This window comes from Piliocolobus tephrosceles, chromosome 2, assembly GCF_002776525.5.
Source record: "Piliocolobus tephrosceles isolate RC106 chromosome 2, ASM277652v3, whole genome shotgun sequence".
NCBI classification, from domain to species: domain Eukaryota; kingdom Metazoa; phylum Chordata; class Mammalia; order Primates; family Cercopithecidae; genus Piliocolobus; species Piliocolobus tephrosceles.
In genome coordinates this window covers 77,971,482-77,989,283 of record NC_045435.1, presented here as the reverse complement: position 1 = coordinate 77,989,283, position 17,802 = coordinate 77,971,482, and the positions used below count along the sequence as shown (strand labels likewise).

Genomic DNA, 17,802 nt, shown 5'->3' with positions numbered 1-17,802 from the left:
CAGGCCAAACGGTCAACTTTCATTTGGCCCTCGTTGCCCCTGCCCCCTCTTCCCTCCATTTTAGCCATGTGTTGTAACTCAAGCCCCAATGGACCTTTCAGGAAGCTTGTGGACCATGGAAAGGGCCAAAAGGAAAAGCCAAAAACAATCAGTGGGGCAGACTGAGTGAGATCGAGTCCCAGGTCTATGTTCCTGACTCCTCCAGTTTCCACTTTCTGACCCCTAGACCTCCTCTCCCCTCCAGAGTGTTCCAAACTGGCAAGCTGGGTTCTGGCCTTCCTTACCCTGGTTGTACATAAGAGCCACCATAGTTGTTGCAGGCCCAGTGAGGAAAAGCGGACCTGCTGGGACATCAAGCCCCACTGGACTGCTCCGGCCTGCTGAGGCCACATCAGGGAGATCCTGCTGCCTGTCCTTTCATTCCATCTGCTTTACAGGCACAGGAGCCCTTAAGACAGTGTATTTGACACCACCTACATTTTCAAAGAGACTCATTTAAAGTGACAAGTTTCAGCCTTCACTTGGACAGTGGAAAATCCATGTACTGAACCCCACCTCCAACTCCCAAACTCTGTGGTGGTGCATTTGCACTTCTAATTTTGAGGGCTTGGTAATGAGGCGAAAACCAAGGGTTGGTTCTCTGCGAAGCCAAGCAGTTTTGTTCTGTGCCAAATGGTAGCCCCTATCCCTGAGCCCAGCCCTGATGCCCGTCTCCAGCCTCCCAGAATCCTTGCCTGGAGGGCTAGTCAGTCTCTAGATGGCCAGTGCTGGACCTTTAGTAGAACTCCCAAGTACTGCCGCAGCCAAGAGCCCGTCCTTAACTGCACAGTGATTCTTCTGCAGGGAGTCAAAGCACAAACCTGGGAGGCAGAAACTGCGGAGCTCCTTCTGGTACACTACATGGCCCTGAATATCATCAAGTCCAGATTCCACTGCCCTTTTCTGGCCATTGGGTGGGAGGGTGCTGGGGAAGGGCATTGGCACCTACTCACCCCCAGGTGGGCAGAGCTCACTCCTTCGGGCCCACTTGGTGTTGCAGTCAAGAGACTCAGTTCCAAAAACCTTCAGCAGAGGTCTCCCCTCTGCCTGGTATTTCACTGGTTGCTCTCCAGAAGTCAACTCTTCAGAGGAATGCTTATCACACACGCTTATTCTCCACTTTCCCACTTCAGCAGTTACTTCAGGTTTAAAGTCCTTTTTATCTCTGTAACCCTCTGACATAAAGCAAGGAACATTTTCCCACAATCCACCTTAGCATAAAACATAACAGAATTTCATTCATCCGTTGTTATTGTTTAGAACCAATGAACATGTTAGTCATTTGTATGTATTTAATCTTTATTTGTGTTGTTATATTTGAGCATTCCAAGATTGCAGAGCATGAGCGTGTGTGTTTGTGTGATTCTTTAATTTCAGCTGCCTTAGGTTTGAGTAAAAGATGTAAAGAAAGGTAAGTGATTTTCTATTGTAAGACTTTAACCGATACCTGTTACACTTGGTGAAAAGGATGTACTTACTTGAGTATTGTACTGGTGATTCTGAGCCAGTCATCCATACAAACTTAAGTAGGGTAGCTTTACCTGTTACCTGTTATCACAACTCAGTAGCAGTGTAGGGGAAACCACCTGGCAGAATGTCTCCCTGGGGTAGCCCTGGGAGGGACAGAGACAACATCTGACAGGCAGAGTCTCAGAGCTGCAAGGTCACAGGAGACAAGGCAACTAACTGTGACAAAGGAACATTCTTTAAGGCAAGGCTTTTTCTGTACTCCCTGTTTATTCTGTCCTGAGAGAACCATTCATTGATTCCAAAACATAAAATTCGAGTTGCAGATGTCCATGTGCGTGGAAGCTGAGGGAAGGAAGTTTTAGACACCTGCCCAGTTTCCTTCTCCTTGCCCACTGCGGTACAACACGACATTCTAGTTTCTCCCGATGCTTCGTCAAAGACACATTTAGTGCAGTTCTGTCCTGTTCCTTGGTTGGGCCACAATGGAGAGAACAGTACTTGAGAAAGATTTCTCTGTAAGAATACCATGGCAAAGGCCGGGCGCGGTGGCTCAAGCCTGTAATCCCAGCACTTTGGGAGGCCGAGACGGGCGGATCACGAGGTCAGGAGATTGTGACCATCCTGCCTAACACGGTGAAACCCCATCTCTACTAAAAAATACAAAAAACTAGCTGGGCGAGGTGGCAGGCGCCTGTAGTTCCAGCTACTCGGGAGGCTGAGGCAGGAGAATGGCGTAAACCCAGGAGGAGGAGCTTGCAGTGAGCTGAGATCTGACCATTGCACCCCAGCCTGGGCGACAGAGCCAGACTCCGTCTCAAAAAAAAAAAAAAAAAGCCCCATTAGAGGCCGGGCGCGGTGGCTCAAGCCTGTAATCCCAGCACTTTGGGAGGCCGAGACGGGCGGATCACGAGGTCAGGAGATTGAGACCATCCTGGCTAACACGGTGAAACCCCGTCTCTACTAAAAAATACAAAAAACTAGCCAGGCGACGTGGCAGGCGCCTGTAGTCCCAGCTACTCCGGAGGCTGAGGCAGGAGAATGGCATGAACCTGGGAGGTGGAGCTTGCGGTGAGCTGAGATCTGGCCACTGCACTCCAGCCTGGGTGATAGCAAGACTCCGTCTCAAAAAAAAAAAAAAAAAAAGAATACCATGGCAGAGAGACCCCTCTGCCCCCTGCTTTGCATTGCTAACAGTTATTAGCATTTTATATTTATTTAATGCAACCTATCAGGAAATTATTATTTGAGACAGACTCCTCTGGGAAATGAATAACCCAGGAGGCACTGATTCCTTGCTGAGAATGCTGAGTGGTTTGTCATTTTACATAAAATCACATCCTTCAAATATTGAGTGTGTTGGAGCAACGAAAGCACTGTTCATCCCTTATGAGTAACTGACATTCAGGAAGGCCAACTCCATCATGCAGATGTCTATCTTTAATTGCTAGCTCAGAAGCAGACAGAGCTTCCTGGGACCTGGCTAAAGTAACTGATAGATGGAACTCTTCTTTGGGGACTATTACTAATATTTGCAAATGGGATCAGAGCCTCATCTGTGCAGAGAATGTCACCATATATGGTTTCATGTAATCTGTAATTATTTGTTCCAACAGCCTTTAACATGACTATTGTTTGAAAAAAATGGCAACTTTTGATTCCCCTTTGATGCTTCTAGCTTTGTTTAGTATTTTAAGAACTCATACAGTACTAGGTATCTTGGTCCCTCTGAGGAAAACATGTGGACTCTCACCAGTCCGTTGTGCTCAGGACTGAGCAGTAGCACATGTGCAGGGCAGCTGCGGAGGTGAATACTGATTGCCCCTTCTTCCTACACAGGGATATCTGCATTACCTCCACCTCCTCCACCTCCACCACCACCAGCAGCTCCCTTGCCTCCTGCAAGCACCGAGGCACCTGCCCAGCTCTCGTCTCAGGCTGTGAATGGCGTGAGCCGAGGGGCCTTGCTCAGCTCTATCCAGAATTTCCAAAAAGGAACTCTGAGGAAAGCCAAAACCTGTGATCACAGTGCTCCGAAGATCGGCTGAAGCTTCCTGTTTACACTTGGAGGGAAAAGTTCTTTTTTATTCCTACTCACCCCTACCCCCCAAACTACCTTCTTCCTGGGAAAATAATTGCTGAGCCAGTACAGCCACAAACAGTACTGTTTTGCAGATGCTCATGTAAGAAGCTTTTCAAGAGGGAAATAATTCTTTAAGCAGAATAAAGTTAGGCTGGCATTGCTCCCTTAAGATTTTGCTCCTTTATTAACCCTGTAAAGAAGTCTTGTTTATCCTCTAATGGGCATACTTCAGGGGCAGCAGCATATTGAAATATTTTCACCAACTAAAGGAAATAGACAGAAAAACAATGACAATATTCAATCACAGCAGTAAATGGCCTTTGTGTTGCAAGCCCTTCTACCCCATCAGACAGCTCCTAGAAACATTCCTCTTATAGTTCATTTCTCTAAAGCATTTTCTGATTCTTAGATAACTCCAACTTTTGCTACTTTTATCTTAGACATTAACACTATAGCCCAAAGCATAGTTACTTTGCTGAATCAGAAAGCAACTGAGTTCTTCGTTTTCTCCTCAAATAGAATGGGGAACGTTCACAACATTCTCTTAAGTTCTAACAGGAATACCATTGTAGTTATAGAACTCAGGGCTGCTAAAGCAACTACTCTAGACCCATAGTTCTTTTTAGTTAGAATGTATTGAAACAGACAAAAATATTAACATCAGAAAAAGCTATGGCCTATTAGAGGATCTTCTTAATCCTCAGCAATTAAGTTTGGGGTTTGAGGGGGGCAGGTCATTGTTACAACAGAAGTAAATTTGGCATCTATAAAAATCAATTAAGATGTTTGAAAGATTTATTTAAATATATCAATATAGCATCTTTTTAATGTTACTCATTTATTAGATCCTTTATCCTGATTTGCTTAAACCTTTCAATTGCACTTTAAAGGATTATAAATAATCCATTTAAAAATCCAAGTACACACATCAGTGTTGGTTACTATGCAGAATGTCATTGTGTATAGTTCCATGTAATCTGTGATAAATGTCAGCCGTATTTTTTATTAAAATCATGTCAAGAAAACGTGTTGTCTGTAGCTTCATGAGATATTTCCAATGATAACTTTTTGTAGCATCTGTTGTTAAGAATAGATTCACACAGTCTGAGGTTTCCTTCCTGCCTATCCTGTCTCTATTCTTTTGTGTCTCACTTTTCCTCTAAGAACTAAAAATCCTGTCTTGCTACTTAAATTAGGTACCACCTATATGCTTCTGTAACTAATTTAAACCCATCTTTTTCATCTCAGCTTCTGAAGAGGGCAGTATTTGACAGAATATCTGATCTTTGGCAATGGGAAAAACACCTGACATAAACTTTGCCATAATTTTAAAAAGAATGCTATTAGAATTAGGCATTTAGAGAGTCTGTGGAGAGGCCGGGCGCGGTGGCTCAAGCCTGTAATTCCAGCACTTTGGGAGGCCGAGGCGGGTGGATCACGAGGTCAGGAGATCAAGACCATCCTGGCTAACATGGTGAAACCCCGTCTCTACTAAAAAAAATACAAAAAACTAGCCGGGCGTGGTGGCGGGCACCTGTAGTCCCAGCTACTCAGAGGCTGAGGCGGGAGAATGGCGTGAACCCGGGAGGCGGAGCTTGCAGTGAGCCGAGATCGCGCCACTGCACTCCAGCCTGGGCGACACAGCGAGACTCCGTCTCAAAAAAAAAAAAAAAGAGTCTGTGGAGAAGTTCCTGTTTCAAGTGTGATGCAACCTAGGTGATTACCTGATGGAGGCTTGAGGCCTGAGTCCTTCTGAAGTCAGTTTTGCTGACTATTTTGGATGGTTCAGATATACGAATACAAACAGGTAATTCTTGTACAGTATCAGCTTATTTTTCACATGGCACTAATTTCTTTTGTTGTTATTTTTAAGACAGGGTTTTGTTCTTTCACCCAGGCTGGAGTGCAGTGACCCAATCACAGGTCACTGCAGGGCTCCAGCGACCCTCCTATAGGCACACCACCAGATACCTGTTTTTTTTTTTTTTTTTTTGTAGGCAGTGTTTTTGCAACGTTGCCCCAGCCTGGTCTCAAACTCCTGGGCTCAAGCAATCCCTGCCTCAGCCTCCCAAAGTGCTGGGATTATAGGCATGCGCTACTGTGCCTGGTGGCACTAATTTCTTAATAGAATTTCAAGTTTTCTACCCACACTGACTTTTTTTCTATCTTTTCTTTGTACAGATGGGGTTTCGCCATGTTCCCCAGGCTGGTCTTGAACTCCTACACTCAAGGGATCCACCCACCTCGGCCTCCCAAAGTGCTAGGATTATACGTGTGAGCCACCACCACACCCAGCCAATTCTTTTTTTTTTTTTTTTTGAGACAGAGTCTTGCTCTGTTGCCCAGGCTGAAGTGCAGTGGCGCCATCTTGACTCACTGCAAACTCCGCCTCCTGGGTTCAAGCAATTCTCCTGCCTCAGCCTCCCGAGCAGCTGGGACAACAGGCGCCCGCCACCATGCCTGGCTTTAGTAAAGACGGGGTTTCACCATGTTAGGATGCTCTCGATCTCCTGACCTCATGATCCGCCCACCTTGGCCTCCCAAAGTGCTGGAATTATAGGCATGAGCCACCACACCCAGCCCAGTCAATTCTTTTAATATAAAAATATAAAAGTCATGGCCAGGTGTGGTGGCTCATGCCTGTAATCCCAGCACTTTGGGAGGCCGAGGCGGATGGATCACCTGAGGTCAGGAGTTCAAGACCAGCCTGGCCAACATGGTGAAACCCCACCTCTACTAAAAATACCAAAATTAGACAGATGTGGTGGCTAATTTCCTACTCCTGAGGCTGAGGCAGGAGAATCACTTGAACCTGGGAGGCGGAAGTTGCAGTGAGCCGAGACTGTGCCACCACGCTCCAGCTTGGGGAACAGAGCCAAACCTTGTCTCAAAAAAAAAAAAAAAAAAAAAAAAGTCATAGTGAGGAATTAATTCCTTTATTCCTTATCAAAACAAACTAACAGTAAATGTATATTATATGCTTTAATTTTATACATATAAGTTATCTTGTTTGGATATATCTTTCATCAGGACTCTGCCACATCCATACTTTGTCCTTGTGGTGACACAGGGTAAAATGTTATATAATTTGTTATTCAAAGAACGTGGCAACTGTAACAAACAAAAGGAAGCATGGCATCTAGGGCAGGAGAGTGGAGAGTTTTCCCCACACAAACACATTTAAACTTCCCTGTACAAAAACACCTGCTGTTGCTCTAGAAATCGTTTTCCTTTATGAGTAGTCAGGTCTAGAAGTACAAGTGCAACGCCAGCAAGTATTTCAAATAAATTTCAACGACTTGATATTCAAGTCCAAACTAAATATTTAATGTTTTCTTTATTGCAAATATGATGTCTTTGACCTGAGGTATAGAGTTGTCTTCTAGAATCTTTGCATAAGGCATAGGGACGTCAGCACCAGTGACACGAACAGCAGGAGCATCCAGGAAATTGAACGCAGGACCTAGAAGGAAGGCTCAACTGAGAGAGAGCAAATGCCAGCTGGGCACTACCACCTTGGCACAGAGGTGTGGCTCACCAGAAAGAGAAAACGTAAGGAATGCTAATTATGGGGAACTGCTTTCTGGATTTGCTTTTAAAATATTTGCCTGAGGAGAAATGCCAAACTTACAAGTTTAAAGTTCAAGTCGTTTGGCCACTCCTAGCTTTCAATCTCTTTATGCTGTACGTATTCAGGTACATGATGTTTACTACAGCTTGACTGTATTCTAGAACCAGTTTCTCTGAAATACCTTCCATGATCCTGGCACAGATTTCAGCTCCTACTCCAAACTGTGGCCAGCCTCCTTCCACAGTTACGAGATGATTTGTCTTCATGACACTGGCTTCTATGGTTTCCATGTCCATTGGTCTGATGGTACGCATATTTATCACCTAAATAGGTAATATAATCAAGTTTACAGAGCTATTGCAGCACAAATAGAGCCGTACCCCATAATACCATTTCCTTTTTTGTTTCCTGTTAATCTTTGTGTCTAGGAAAATCTAATCTGCCTATGAATAGGTACATGAATGTACAAACTGTAAAAGGAAAAATTTGAATTAAAACAAAGATCTGTATGTCTACCACAAGCAGCTCTGTGCAGTTATAGGATTCATTCATCTTCCTTCACTTTTTTTTCTTTTGAGATGGAATTTTGCTCTTGCTGTCCAGGCTGGAGTGTAGTGGCGTGATCTTGGCTCACTGCCACCTCTGCCTTCCCAGTTCAAGCCATTCTCCTGCCTCAGCCTCTGGAGTAGCTGGGATTACAGGCATAGACCACCACACCCAGCTAATTTTTGTATTTTTAGTAGAGATGGGGTTTCACCATGTTGGCCAGGCTGGTCTCAAACTCCTGACCTCAGGTGATCCACCACGCCCAGCCAATCCTCCTTCACTTAAAATTCCCTCCTCAAAATGAGTAACAGTTAACAGCTGAGTGCCTATCATGTACCAAGCACTACACTAAGTGTAATTCTCACAACTGCCCTATCATGGGACAGCATTATCCCCATTTTATAGCTGATGAAACAGATTTAGAGTATATAACTTGCCCAAGTATAACTAGCAGATGATACGTTTCTAAAAGATCCAGAACCTCAGAAGGGTGAGGTGGGAGCATCACTTGGGCCCAGGAGTTACAGGTTACAGTGAGCTAGGATTCAGCCACTGCACTTCAGCCTGAGCAACAGAACAAAACCCTGTCTTTTTTTCTCTCTCTCGGGGGGTTCACTGAGAACCAGAAGAGGTTCAGAGAGCTCCCTGTCTCTCAAAAACAAGATCCAGAACCTAAGTGACCTGAGTGGTAAAAAGCTAAGTATGTGAACTGCAGGCAGGTTTCCAGCTTTAAGCAGAGACACAAATGAGTGACAAAGCAAGGTTTTACATCTAATTAACCTGTTACAGAACTCTTCTAGGTCTTAAATCTAAAAGGAGCCTTTCTAATTCTTTAAGAACAAGTAAATGACCACTCACCTCACATTCAACTCCCTCTTTAGACAGCACTGCTGCAGCTTCTAAGCAGTGGCCCACAGGTCTCGAATGGGAAACCACAGTTATATGTGTTCCTGAAAACAGAGTGGTCACAGATGAGAGATCAGATTGAAACTGAAGATGCTACACCACTGTGCAGCCAGCTATGGCTCTTGTTCATTCATGAAGTCTTCAACTCAACTTCATTCCAGTGAGCTGAGGAATGTGGCAGCCTTCCTAGAAATGAAACACAAACCTACCAGACTGAGATCTAGAAAAGCACAACTGAATGAGAAATTGGGGCATCACACATTCTTAACTTGAGCTCATTCTATAATTTTTCAAAGTAAATGACAGTAACTTGTAGGTTAAATTTTACCAAAATTGAGGGACTGGATTAAAAATACTGTTTATGTATCTTAGTTCTCTTACCTTGCCTTTCTATTTTGGCTTTTCCAATAGGAATCAGAAAATCTTTTGACTGAGCTTCCGGAGGAAATTCAAAAGGAACCCCATACATCAATTCATTCTCTAGCACCACGACTGAAAAACATAAATATTTAAACAAAAGTAACCAATCACATCCAGAATGACTAAAACTATACAAAGCAATATCATTCATCTTGTGAGAAGTTTCACCGTGCTGATTAGCCTTATTTCTACCACAACCAGCAACCTTGAGAGCAGTTTAGGTACTTAAATTTGTAGTTTGGTCAATATAATTTTATCTATTAAAACCAGTATTGTGGGTGTGCAGTAAATGTCTCCCTTACCTAGCTGGCCCCCTTATAGTTGGAAATAGGAAAAGCAAGCACATTCTTTACTGTCTTTACTATATAAATTATTAACATTTTATATGATGTATCTAAGCCTAATTAAAAGACTTGAATGATTTCCTCTGTGCAAATGTATCATTTTAGTTTTTCAATTTTCAAAAAAATAAAAAAAACAAAGGGTCCCTGTGCTGACCTGGATTGTTATCCCGAATGGCTGATTTAATAAGTCCTTTAGCATCCTCTGAATTCCAGGGACTGACCACCTTTAAGCCTGGGCAGTGCCCATACCAGGCAGCAAAGCACTGTGAGTGCTGAGCAGCTACACCTGCTGAGGCACCATTGGGCCCCCTGAAGACTATAGGCACAGACTGAAGGCCACCAGACATGTAGTAGGTCTTGGCAGCTGAGTTTATAACCTGGTCAATGGCTTGCATGGAGAAATTGAAGGTCATAAATTCACAAATGGGCCGCAACCCAGCCTGTAAAATCAAAAATGTGGATGTTAAAAAGACTAGAAACAGCAATAAAGACTAGCAAACAATCACTCCAAGTCTTCCAACATTCAAATAATGTTTTTATTTTGTATAGACAGGGTCTCACTGTCACCCAGGCTGGAGTGCAGTGGCGCACATCATAGCTCACTGCAGCCTATAACTCCTAGGCTCAAGTAATCCTCCTGCCTCAGCATCCAGAGTAGCTGGGACTACAGGCAAGCACCACCACATCTACCTACTTGCAATTTTTTTGTTTTTTTCCCACGTTTTTAAAAGGTGATGTTAAATATCTTTGGGGATGGGCATAGTGGCTCACGCCTGTAATCCCAGCACTTTGGGAGGCCAAAGCAGGCAGATCACTTGAGGCCAGGAGTTCGAGACCAGCCTGGCCAACATGGTAAAACCCCATCTCTACTAAAAACACAAAAATTAGCCGGGCATGGTGGCGTGACCTGTAGTCCCAGTCACTATGGAGGCTGAGGCAGGAGAATCGCTTGAACCTGGAAGCTGAGATTGTGCCAGTGCACTCCAGGCTGGGCGACAGAGTGAGACTCCGTCTCAAAAGAAAACAAGAAATGTCTTTGGATAAGCTTCATAAAAAGTATTACATACCATAGCTGCACCTACAGCAATTCCAGCAAAGCCCATCTATAAAGTAAAATATAAACATAAGTGAAAATCCATAAAAATGAAGACAGTGGACACTAACAGACATGCCCTCCAGGGTCTGCTTCCCCCTGGAAGACTTACCTCTGATATGGGAGTGTCAATAATCCTCTTGTCTCCATATTTCTTCCACAGCCCTCGACTAACCTACAATTAAGATTTGATCCCTTAAGTGCATCTGGGGGTAACAGTGACCTCAATTTTGTATAACTTTCATATATTTCAGTTACCTTGTATGCCCCATCGTACTGGGCAACTTCTTCTCCAAGCAGAAATACCTTCTCATCTCTTTCCAGCTCCTCATCCATACCCTGATTTATAGCATCACGAACTGTCACCTGTCACAGGTATGCAAAAACAGTCAATACAGAATTGTTTGAGATTCAACTAAGATTTTCTTCCTTTATATTTACCTAGGCTGCCCAGAGCATACAATATAAAAACACTAGAACAAGCTTCTCTTTAAAACTCAAAGAATTCTAAAAGTAACATTTCTATCACACATAGTTGGTCTTTGACTGTATGTGTTAGTGTACTGAGCACTCACTAGATGCCAAACACTTTGCATCCAGAATGTAGGATTTGCTATTTTAATATAATGAATGGTAAAATCTAGTTTAAAAAAAAAGGAAGGAGAGGAGAATTAACATACAATCCATCAATTCCACTTCTGTGTACATGCCCCAAATAACTGAAAGCAGGGATTCAAGCATATACTTGCACATCAATGTTCACAGCAGCATTATTCACAATAGACAAAACAATGCCAGGCATGGTGGCTCACACCTGTAATCCCAGCACTTTGGGAAGCCAAGGCAGGTTTGGATCAACGTGGTGAAACCTGGCCTCCACTAAAAATACAAAAATTAGCCGGGTGTGGTGGCGGGCGCCTGTAATCCCAGCTACTCACGAGGCTAAGGCAGAACTGCTTGAACCCAGGAGGTAGAGGTTGCAGTGAGCTCTGATCGCGCCACTGCACTCCAGCCTGGGTGACAGAGCAAGACTATCTCAAAAATACATACATATATATATTATTCAGCCTTAGGAAGGAATCAAACTGACGCATGCTACAACATGGATGAACCCTGAGGACATTACGCTGAGATAAGCCAGACACAAAAGGACAAATTATGCCACTTACATAAAATTCTAGAATAGTAACCTCATAGAGACAGAAAAGTACAACAGGGGTTACCACGAGTTTGGTTAAGGGAAATGAGGAGTTACCGAGTAACGGACAGTTTCTGTTTGGGATGATTAAAAAGTTCTGGAAATGGATGATGGTTAATGGTTGTACAACATGGTGAATGTACTTAATGCCACTGAATTATACACTTCTAAAAAGTACATTTTCAGTTAGGTCTATTTTGCTGCAATTTAAAGAAAAAAAAACATGGAGTGAGGGAAGAAACCCCTAATCTTAGTTTTCAAAACCCCATTGCCCAGCCAGCTGTGAGGTAGTGACTCGCCGGGGTGATAAGCGCCAGGCGGCGACAGAGGCAGCAGGAGCTCCACGGAGGATGCTGGCTCGGCAAACCCAAGGCCCACAGCGCCGACCCGCCAGGGCGCAGGCGCGACTCCGGCCCCCTTCCCGAGAGAAGGGGGCCCCTCCCCGCCCTCGTCCGACGAGCGCCCGCGCCTGTTACCTGCAGCGCAGCTGGGGCGGTCCAGTGAAAGCGCCTCTTCAGCAGCCCGGAGACCTGGCAGGGAAAGAGGAAGATGATGGCGGGACGCAGGGTGGGCACGGGTGGCGTAGGAATACAGGCCGCGCGCTGCTGCCTACCTCTCGAAGGGGTCTCCGCACCAAGCCAGATACCGCCGCCATCTTGATCGTGTCCTCTATCCGCTGCCAAATGACAACACAGAGGGGCCGGCAGACGTGAGAAAGCCCCGCCTCCTCCGGCGCGGGCCAATGGCAAGGCGCGGCGCCTGCGTGACTCGGCCCCCCACCCCCCCCGGCCACCGGGTGAGGGGCCGCGGTTCCGGGCGAGGTGACTGTGTGGGTGGCACTGCCCCTCTGCCTGGAGCCGTCTCAAATCAACTTTATTGACAGTAGGCTGTGACCGACTTGCGGGGTGCACGCTGGGCACACGTGCCTGTCGGTGTTACTTGAAGGGTGGGGACTAGAAAGTCAGACACTGAGGAGCATGATCTCTGGAAGCTGGAGAGACCTTAAGAGTTAGGCCATCCTATTGTGGGTGCTGGAATCCTTTGGGCACCAAAGAAGTGCTTGTGCACGCTGTAGTGATGGGGAGCTTAACACTTTATGAGTGAGCCTAGTCTTCCCTGGACAGTCTGTTGATTCCTTATAATGCAGACCACAGCTTTCATTGATTGCATTAGGCACCTGTGAGCCAAGCATTGAGATCTGTGCCGTACAGCTCATTCTCACAGTACCCCACTTGGGTAATTAGTGTTATTATTATCTCCATTTTGAAGATGGGTAAACTGAAGCAGAAATTGATTAAATGAGCCGATATTTAGGACTGACTCTAAAGCATGGTCTTTTCCCACTGCTTCCTGAAGCAGAAGTTGGGGTCCTGTTTGGGTGAAGGTTACAACAACTTTAGAGAAGGCCCTATCACTTGACCATAGGGACAACCTCTGGAAGCTAATTAGTCTTAGTTTGGCCCTTGGGGGTCAGATGGGACAATTGGAGACCCAGTCTCCACCCATCCCCAAGACATTCCAAACATTCCCTTCTGTGGATCCCAAATTAGGAACTTGCAACTTCCAAATTAGGGTTTTGTGGGCTGTGATGAGGAGTCTGGGTTTATAATCTAAGGTCTCTGGGACCCAGTGCAGTAGTGCATCTAGGGCCATCGCTAATTGATCAGTAGATTGCTGACTGGGAATGGGAAGGGGTGGAGGCAAAGGCATAGCAGGCGGATGCTGGGAAGTCTGTGGCGGCAACAGAGTCAGACTAGGAGGCAAGTTCCAGATGGAGAGGAGGGGGACAGTTTTGAGTTCTATTTGGGCTAGAATCAATAGGAATGCTGTAAGTGCTAGGGAAGAGCTGAGGAAAATTTTGGATTTTTGTCGTTGTTGGATGGATAGATGGGACAAGGGAGGAGCCTGGGGCAGTGTAATTGCAAGGAGCTGGGGAAGTAAGAGTCTATTTTTGTTTTTTGAGATGGAGTCTCTCTCTGTCACCCAGACTGAAGTGCAGTGGCGCCATCTCAGCTCACTGCAACCTCTGCCTCCCAGGTTCAAGTTATTCTCCTGCTTCAGCCTCCCGAGTAGCTGGGATTACAGGCACCTGCCACCATGCCCGGCTAATTTTTTTATTTTTAGTAGAGATGAGTTTTCACTATGTTGGCCAGGCTGGTGTTGAACTCTTGACCTCAAGTGATCCACCCGCCTCAGCCTCCCAAAGTGCTGGGATTACAGGCATGAGCCAATGCAACCAGCCTTTATTCTTTAGATGACTGGGACATACCCAGGTTGGCTGGAGCCTGGGGCCTAGTCAGGACTAGAGATAGAAATTTGGGGACAGCTGCATGGAGATGACCTTTACTCTCTGGGACTCTGTCTCATCTGTAAAATGGATGGATGATCTTCAAGATGTGGAATCAACACCTTCTGAGTCTCCCTCGCCCACCACCATCATCTAGTCCCATCAGTCCCTGCCAGGAAGCCTGAGGAATGGCCAGCACTTCCCAGACTGCCACAGCATCCCTGAGAAACTCCTGAACTTGAGATTTCAGCCCCCCAAAATTTGTGGCTGGTGCTTAGAATGAAACAGTGCATCAGTCCTTCCCACCTTTCCCACCACCCAGCACCAGAAGATTTCAGGATCAGATTTGCCAAGCAAAAGATGTTACAGGAAAGGAGTCCCGATCGAGATTCCAACAGAGAGTTCTTGGATCTCACACAAGAAAGAATTCAGGGCAAGTCCGCAGTGCAAAGCAAAAGCAAGTTTATTAAGAAAGTAAAGGAATAAAAGAATGGCTACTCCATAGACAGAGCAGCCCTGAGGGCTGTTGGTTGCCCATTTTTATGATTATTTCTTGATTTTATACTGAATGAGGGGTGGATTATTCATGCCTCCCCGTTTTAGACCATATAGGGTAACTTCTTGATGTTGCCATGGCATTTGTAAACTGTCATGGCGCTGGTGGGAGTGTAGCAGTGAGGATGACCAGAGGTCACTCTCATTGCCATCTTGGTTTGGGTGGGTTTTGGCCAGTTTCTTTCCTGCAACCTGTTTTATCAGCAAGGTCTCTAGGACCTGTATCTTGTGCTGACCTCCTATCTCATCCTGTGACAGAGAATGCTTGACTGTCTGGGAATGCAGTCCAGTAGGTCTCAGCCTGATTTTACCCAGTTCCTATTCAAGATGGAGTTGCTCTGGTTCACATTCCTCTGACATTTGCCTCATCCCTATTATAAGAGAAACTTTAATCCTAAAAGTTTCAGAGGGACGAAGATACATCTTCTGTAACTTCTTGAGGCCGAATATTCACGGTAGAGAGGAGCTCAGTCAGAAAACATCAGGATGGTGAGGGCCATACTGGTGAGGGTCATAACTCCAAGTTCCAACAAAAGGTGATATCTGGAAGATTAATAAGTATTCAGTTTAAGAAAACATTCAGTAAGCTTATCCTGCACTCCTACACAAAGAGTACAATAGGAATATATTCCATAAAAGTAAAGCAAAATAAGTAAAATTATCCCAAGTAAGCTAAATTAGAAGACTTTCCATGAACTGGGCAACTGTTGGAACCAAGCTGATGTGGGGTTGCTAGCTGATTCCAGGGTGTCCAGAATTAGAATATTGATTCAGATTTTTACATTACCCATCTTTCACACGCGTCCATGTGAAGAGACCACCAAACAGGCTTTGTGTGAGCAATAAAGCTTTTTAATCACCTGGGTGAAGGCCGGCTGAGTCCATAAAGAGAGTCAGTGACGGGAGATAGGGGTGGGGCCATTTTATAGGATTTGGGTAGGTAGTGGAAAATTACAGTCAAAGGGGGTTGTTCTCTGGCTAGCAGGGGTGGGGGCCACAAGGTGCTCAATGGGGGAGCTTTTGAGCCAGGAGAAAGAATTTCACTGGTAATGTCATCAGTTAAGGCAGGAACCCGCCATTTTCACTTCTTTTGTCATTCTTCACTTGCTTCAGGCCATCTGGAGGAATATGTGCAGGCTTGGGCTCAGAGGCCTAACACCGTCACTCTTGTTTGTTTTGAGTAGCAGTCAGAGATCACTGGTTGGTTCACGGGAACAAGCGGGGTTAGCCTAAATTGCAGAAACAAACTTAAAAACAGCTGATGAGACTAGAATCTAATAACAAGTGTACCATAGTTCTTGAAACATAATATTTCTCTCTCCAGTTTCCCATTTTTAATAAAGACAAATCTTGGTAAGACTGATTTGCTTTATTATACTTGGCCTGATTATTTGTATAAAGTGAAGCAAGAATAATTATTTTTCACATAAGCTCTTTTATTGATTGATTGATTGATTGAGATGGAATCTCACCCTGTCACCCAGGCTGGAGTGCAGTGGTGCAATCTCAGCTCACTACAATCTCTGCCTCCTGGGCTCAAGCAATTCTCCTGCCTCAGCCTCCCAAATAGCTAGGATTACAGGTGCCCACCACCGGGCCCTACTAATATTTGTGTATTTTTAGTACAGACAGGATTTCACGTTGTTGGCCAGGCTGGTCTCGAACTCTTGACCTCAAGTGATCTGCCCACCTTGGCCTCTGGAAGTGCTGGGATTACAGGTGTGAGCCACTGCACCCAGCCACATAAGCTCTTTTTAAATTGGCATTCATGGAACTCTGTTCCAAAGAAGGAATATTAGATAAGACTCCTAGAACTGAGCCCTGCCATGGGTTTGTACCCTCAGATACCTATGAGTTGGGTAAATTCCTCTCTTTTTTTTTTTTTTTGAGACGGAGTCTCGCTCTGTCGCCCAGGCTGGAGTGCAGTGGCCGGATCTCAGCTCACTGCAAGCTCTGCCTCCCGGGTTCACGCCATTCTCCTGCCTCAGCCTCCCGAGTATCTGGGACTACAGGCGCCCGCCAACACGCCCGGCTAATTTTTTGTATTTTAGTAGAGACAGGGTTTCACCGTGTTAGCCGGGATGGTCTCGATCTCCTGACCTCGTGATCCGCCCGTCTCGGCCTCCCAAAGTGCTGGGATTACAGGCTTGAGCCACCGCGCCCGGCCAATTCCTCTCTTCTTGAGGTTCCAAGATAACTTGGAGTTCCTGGGCCTGTTAGAAAGTGACATTTTTTACTTACCACAGGTCACAAACCCTGTACAAGGACTGTGTAGGCAAGGTATGAGGCCAGTTCCCTAAGGGGCTTCTATTAGCTCTATAAGTCAAGTTTAATTCCTTAAAAGAAAACATGCCATTCCAGTCAAAGCCTTGGTAAAATAACCAGTTTCTCCAATTGTGTCCTGTTGCAAAAGAAAAACGTGTACTTATTTGCACTTATGCAACTAACTATATTGCATACATTAGGAATACTCAATTAGTTTGACCATATGTAAGATTTTCATAAACCTTTTATTAACCCTTTACTGTTTTTGTGGAAGAGCAGATTAGTGTTCTAAGAAAAACCTGTTGTGCTTTTACTCCAATGCTTAATTTATGGAAAAACTGAATAATACCCCTTTAACTTTAGCCAATATGTTCACACGAAGAATTTCTTTTTACAAGATTCATTTTTTATAAACTTTTCATAACTTGCTCAAACCTTTAGCTTTATCCTGTTTAACTTAAAACAATCCCTTTACCCTTTAGGCAAGAAAAATCCACATTCCCGGGACTTCTTATAATCTTTTACCAAAAATACATTTCACTTTCCCTACACGCCTTACATGTGGAAGAACTGTTTCTTTAGTAGTCTCAAATACATGTTACAATGTTAACTCTTAGCAACTTTTACTTTTGATGAAAACCTTGGTAAGTAAGGGGTTTGGGTCCAGGGTTTCCACACTGTAGTCCCTTCAGTGGTCACCAGAAAGATGTTATAGGAAAGGTGTCCCCATCCAGACCCCAAGAGAGGGTTCTTGGAACTTGCACAGAAAGAATTCAGGGCGAGTCCACAGTGCAAAGCAAAAGCAAGTTTACTAAGAAAGTAAATGAGGCCGGGCACAGTGGCTCAAGCCTGTAATCCCAGCACTTTGGGAGGCTGAGACGGGTGAATCACGAGGTCAGGAGATCAAGACCATCCTGGCGAACACAGTGAAACCCTGTCTCTACTAAAAAATACAAAAAACTAGCCAGGCGAGGTGGCGGGCACCTGTGGTCCCAGCTACTCAGGAGGCTAAGGCAGGAGAATGGCGT

At 45.0% G+C, this 17,802-nt stretch overlaps 2 protein-coding genes across 11 annotated transcripts in view; one reads left to right on the top strand and one right to left on the bottom strand.

Annotated features, from left to right (window-relative positions):
- PXK (PX domain containing serine/threonine kinase like) overlaps window positions 1-4,714 on the top strand; it is a 100,824-nt gene extending 96,110 nt beyond the window's left edge. For 6 of the 10 annotated variants that reach the window (XM_023200711.2, XM_023200703.2, XM_023200744.2 and 3 more), the window contains one exon: window positions 3,346-4,614. In XM_023200711.2, the coding sequence (XP_023056479.2) occupies window positions 3,346-3,554 (209 nt within the window). In that variant the 3' untranslated portion in view covers window positions 3,555-4,614. Of the gene's footprint in view, window positions 1-1,416; window positions 1,451-3,345 lie in introns of all 10 variants that reach the window. The other 4 variants (XM_023200754.2, XM_023200749.2, XM_023200695.2 and 1 more) reach the window with 2 other exon arrangements.
- Window positions 4,715-6,552: 1,838 nt separating this feature from the next.
- Window positions 6,553-12,375, bottom strand: PDHB (pyruvate dehydrogenase E1 subunit beta). Its single transcript, XM_023200688.1, has 10 exons — window positions 12,281-12,375; window positions 12,144-12,197; window positions 10,728-10,835; window positions 10,582-10,644; window positions 10,444-10,479; window positions 9,531-9,816; window positions 8,994-9,104; window positions 8,565-8,656; window positions 7,342-7,483; window positions 6,553-7,052 (listed from the first exon to the last, which is right to left on the bottom strand). The coding sequence occupies exons 1-10, from the start codon at window positions 12,320-12,322 to the stop codon at window positions 6,907-6,909; spliced, it is 1,080 nt and encodes a 359-aa protein (XP_023056456.1). The 5' UTR covers window positions 12,323-12,375; the 3' UTR covers window positions 6,553-6,906.
- Window positions 12,376-17,802: the final 5,427 nt, after the last annotated feature.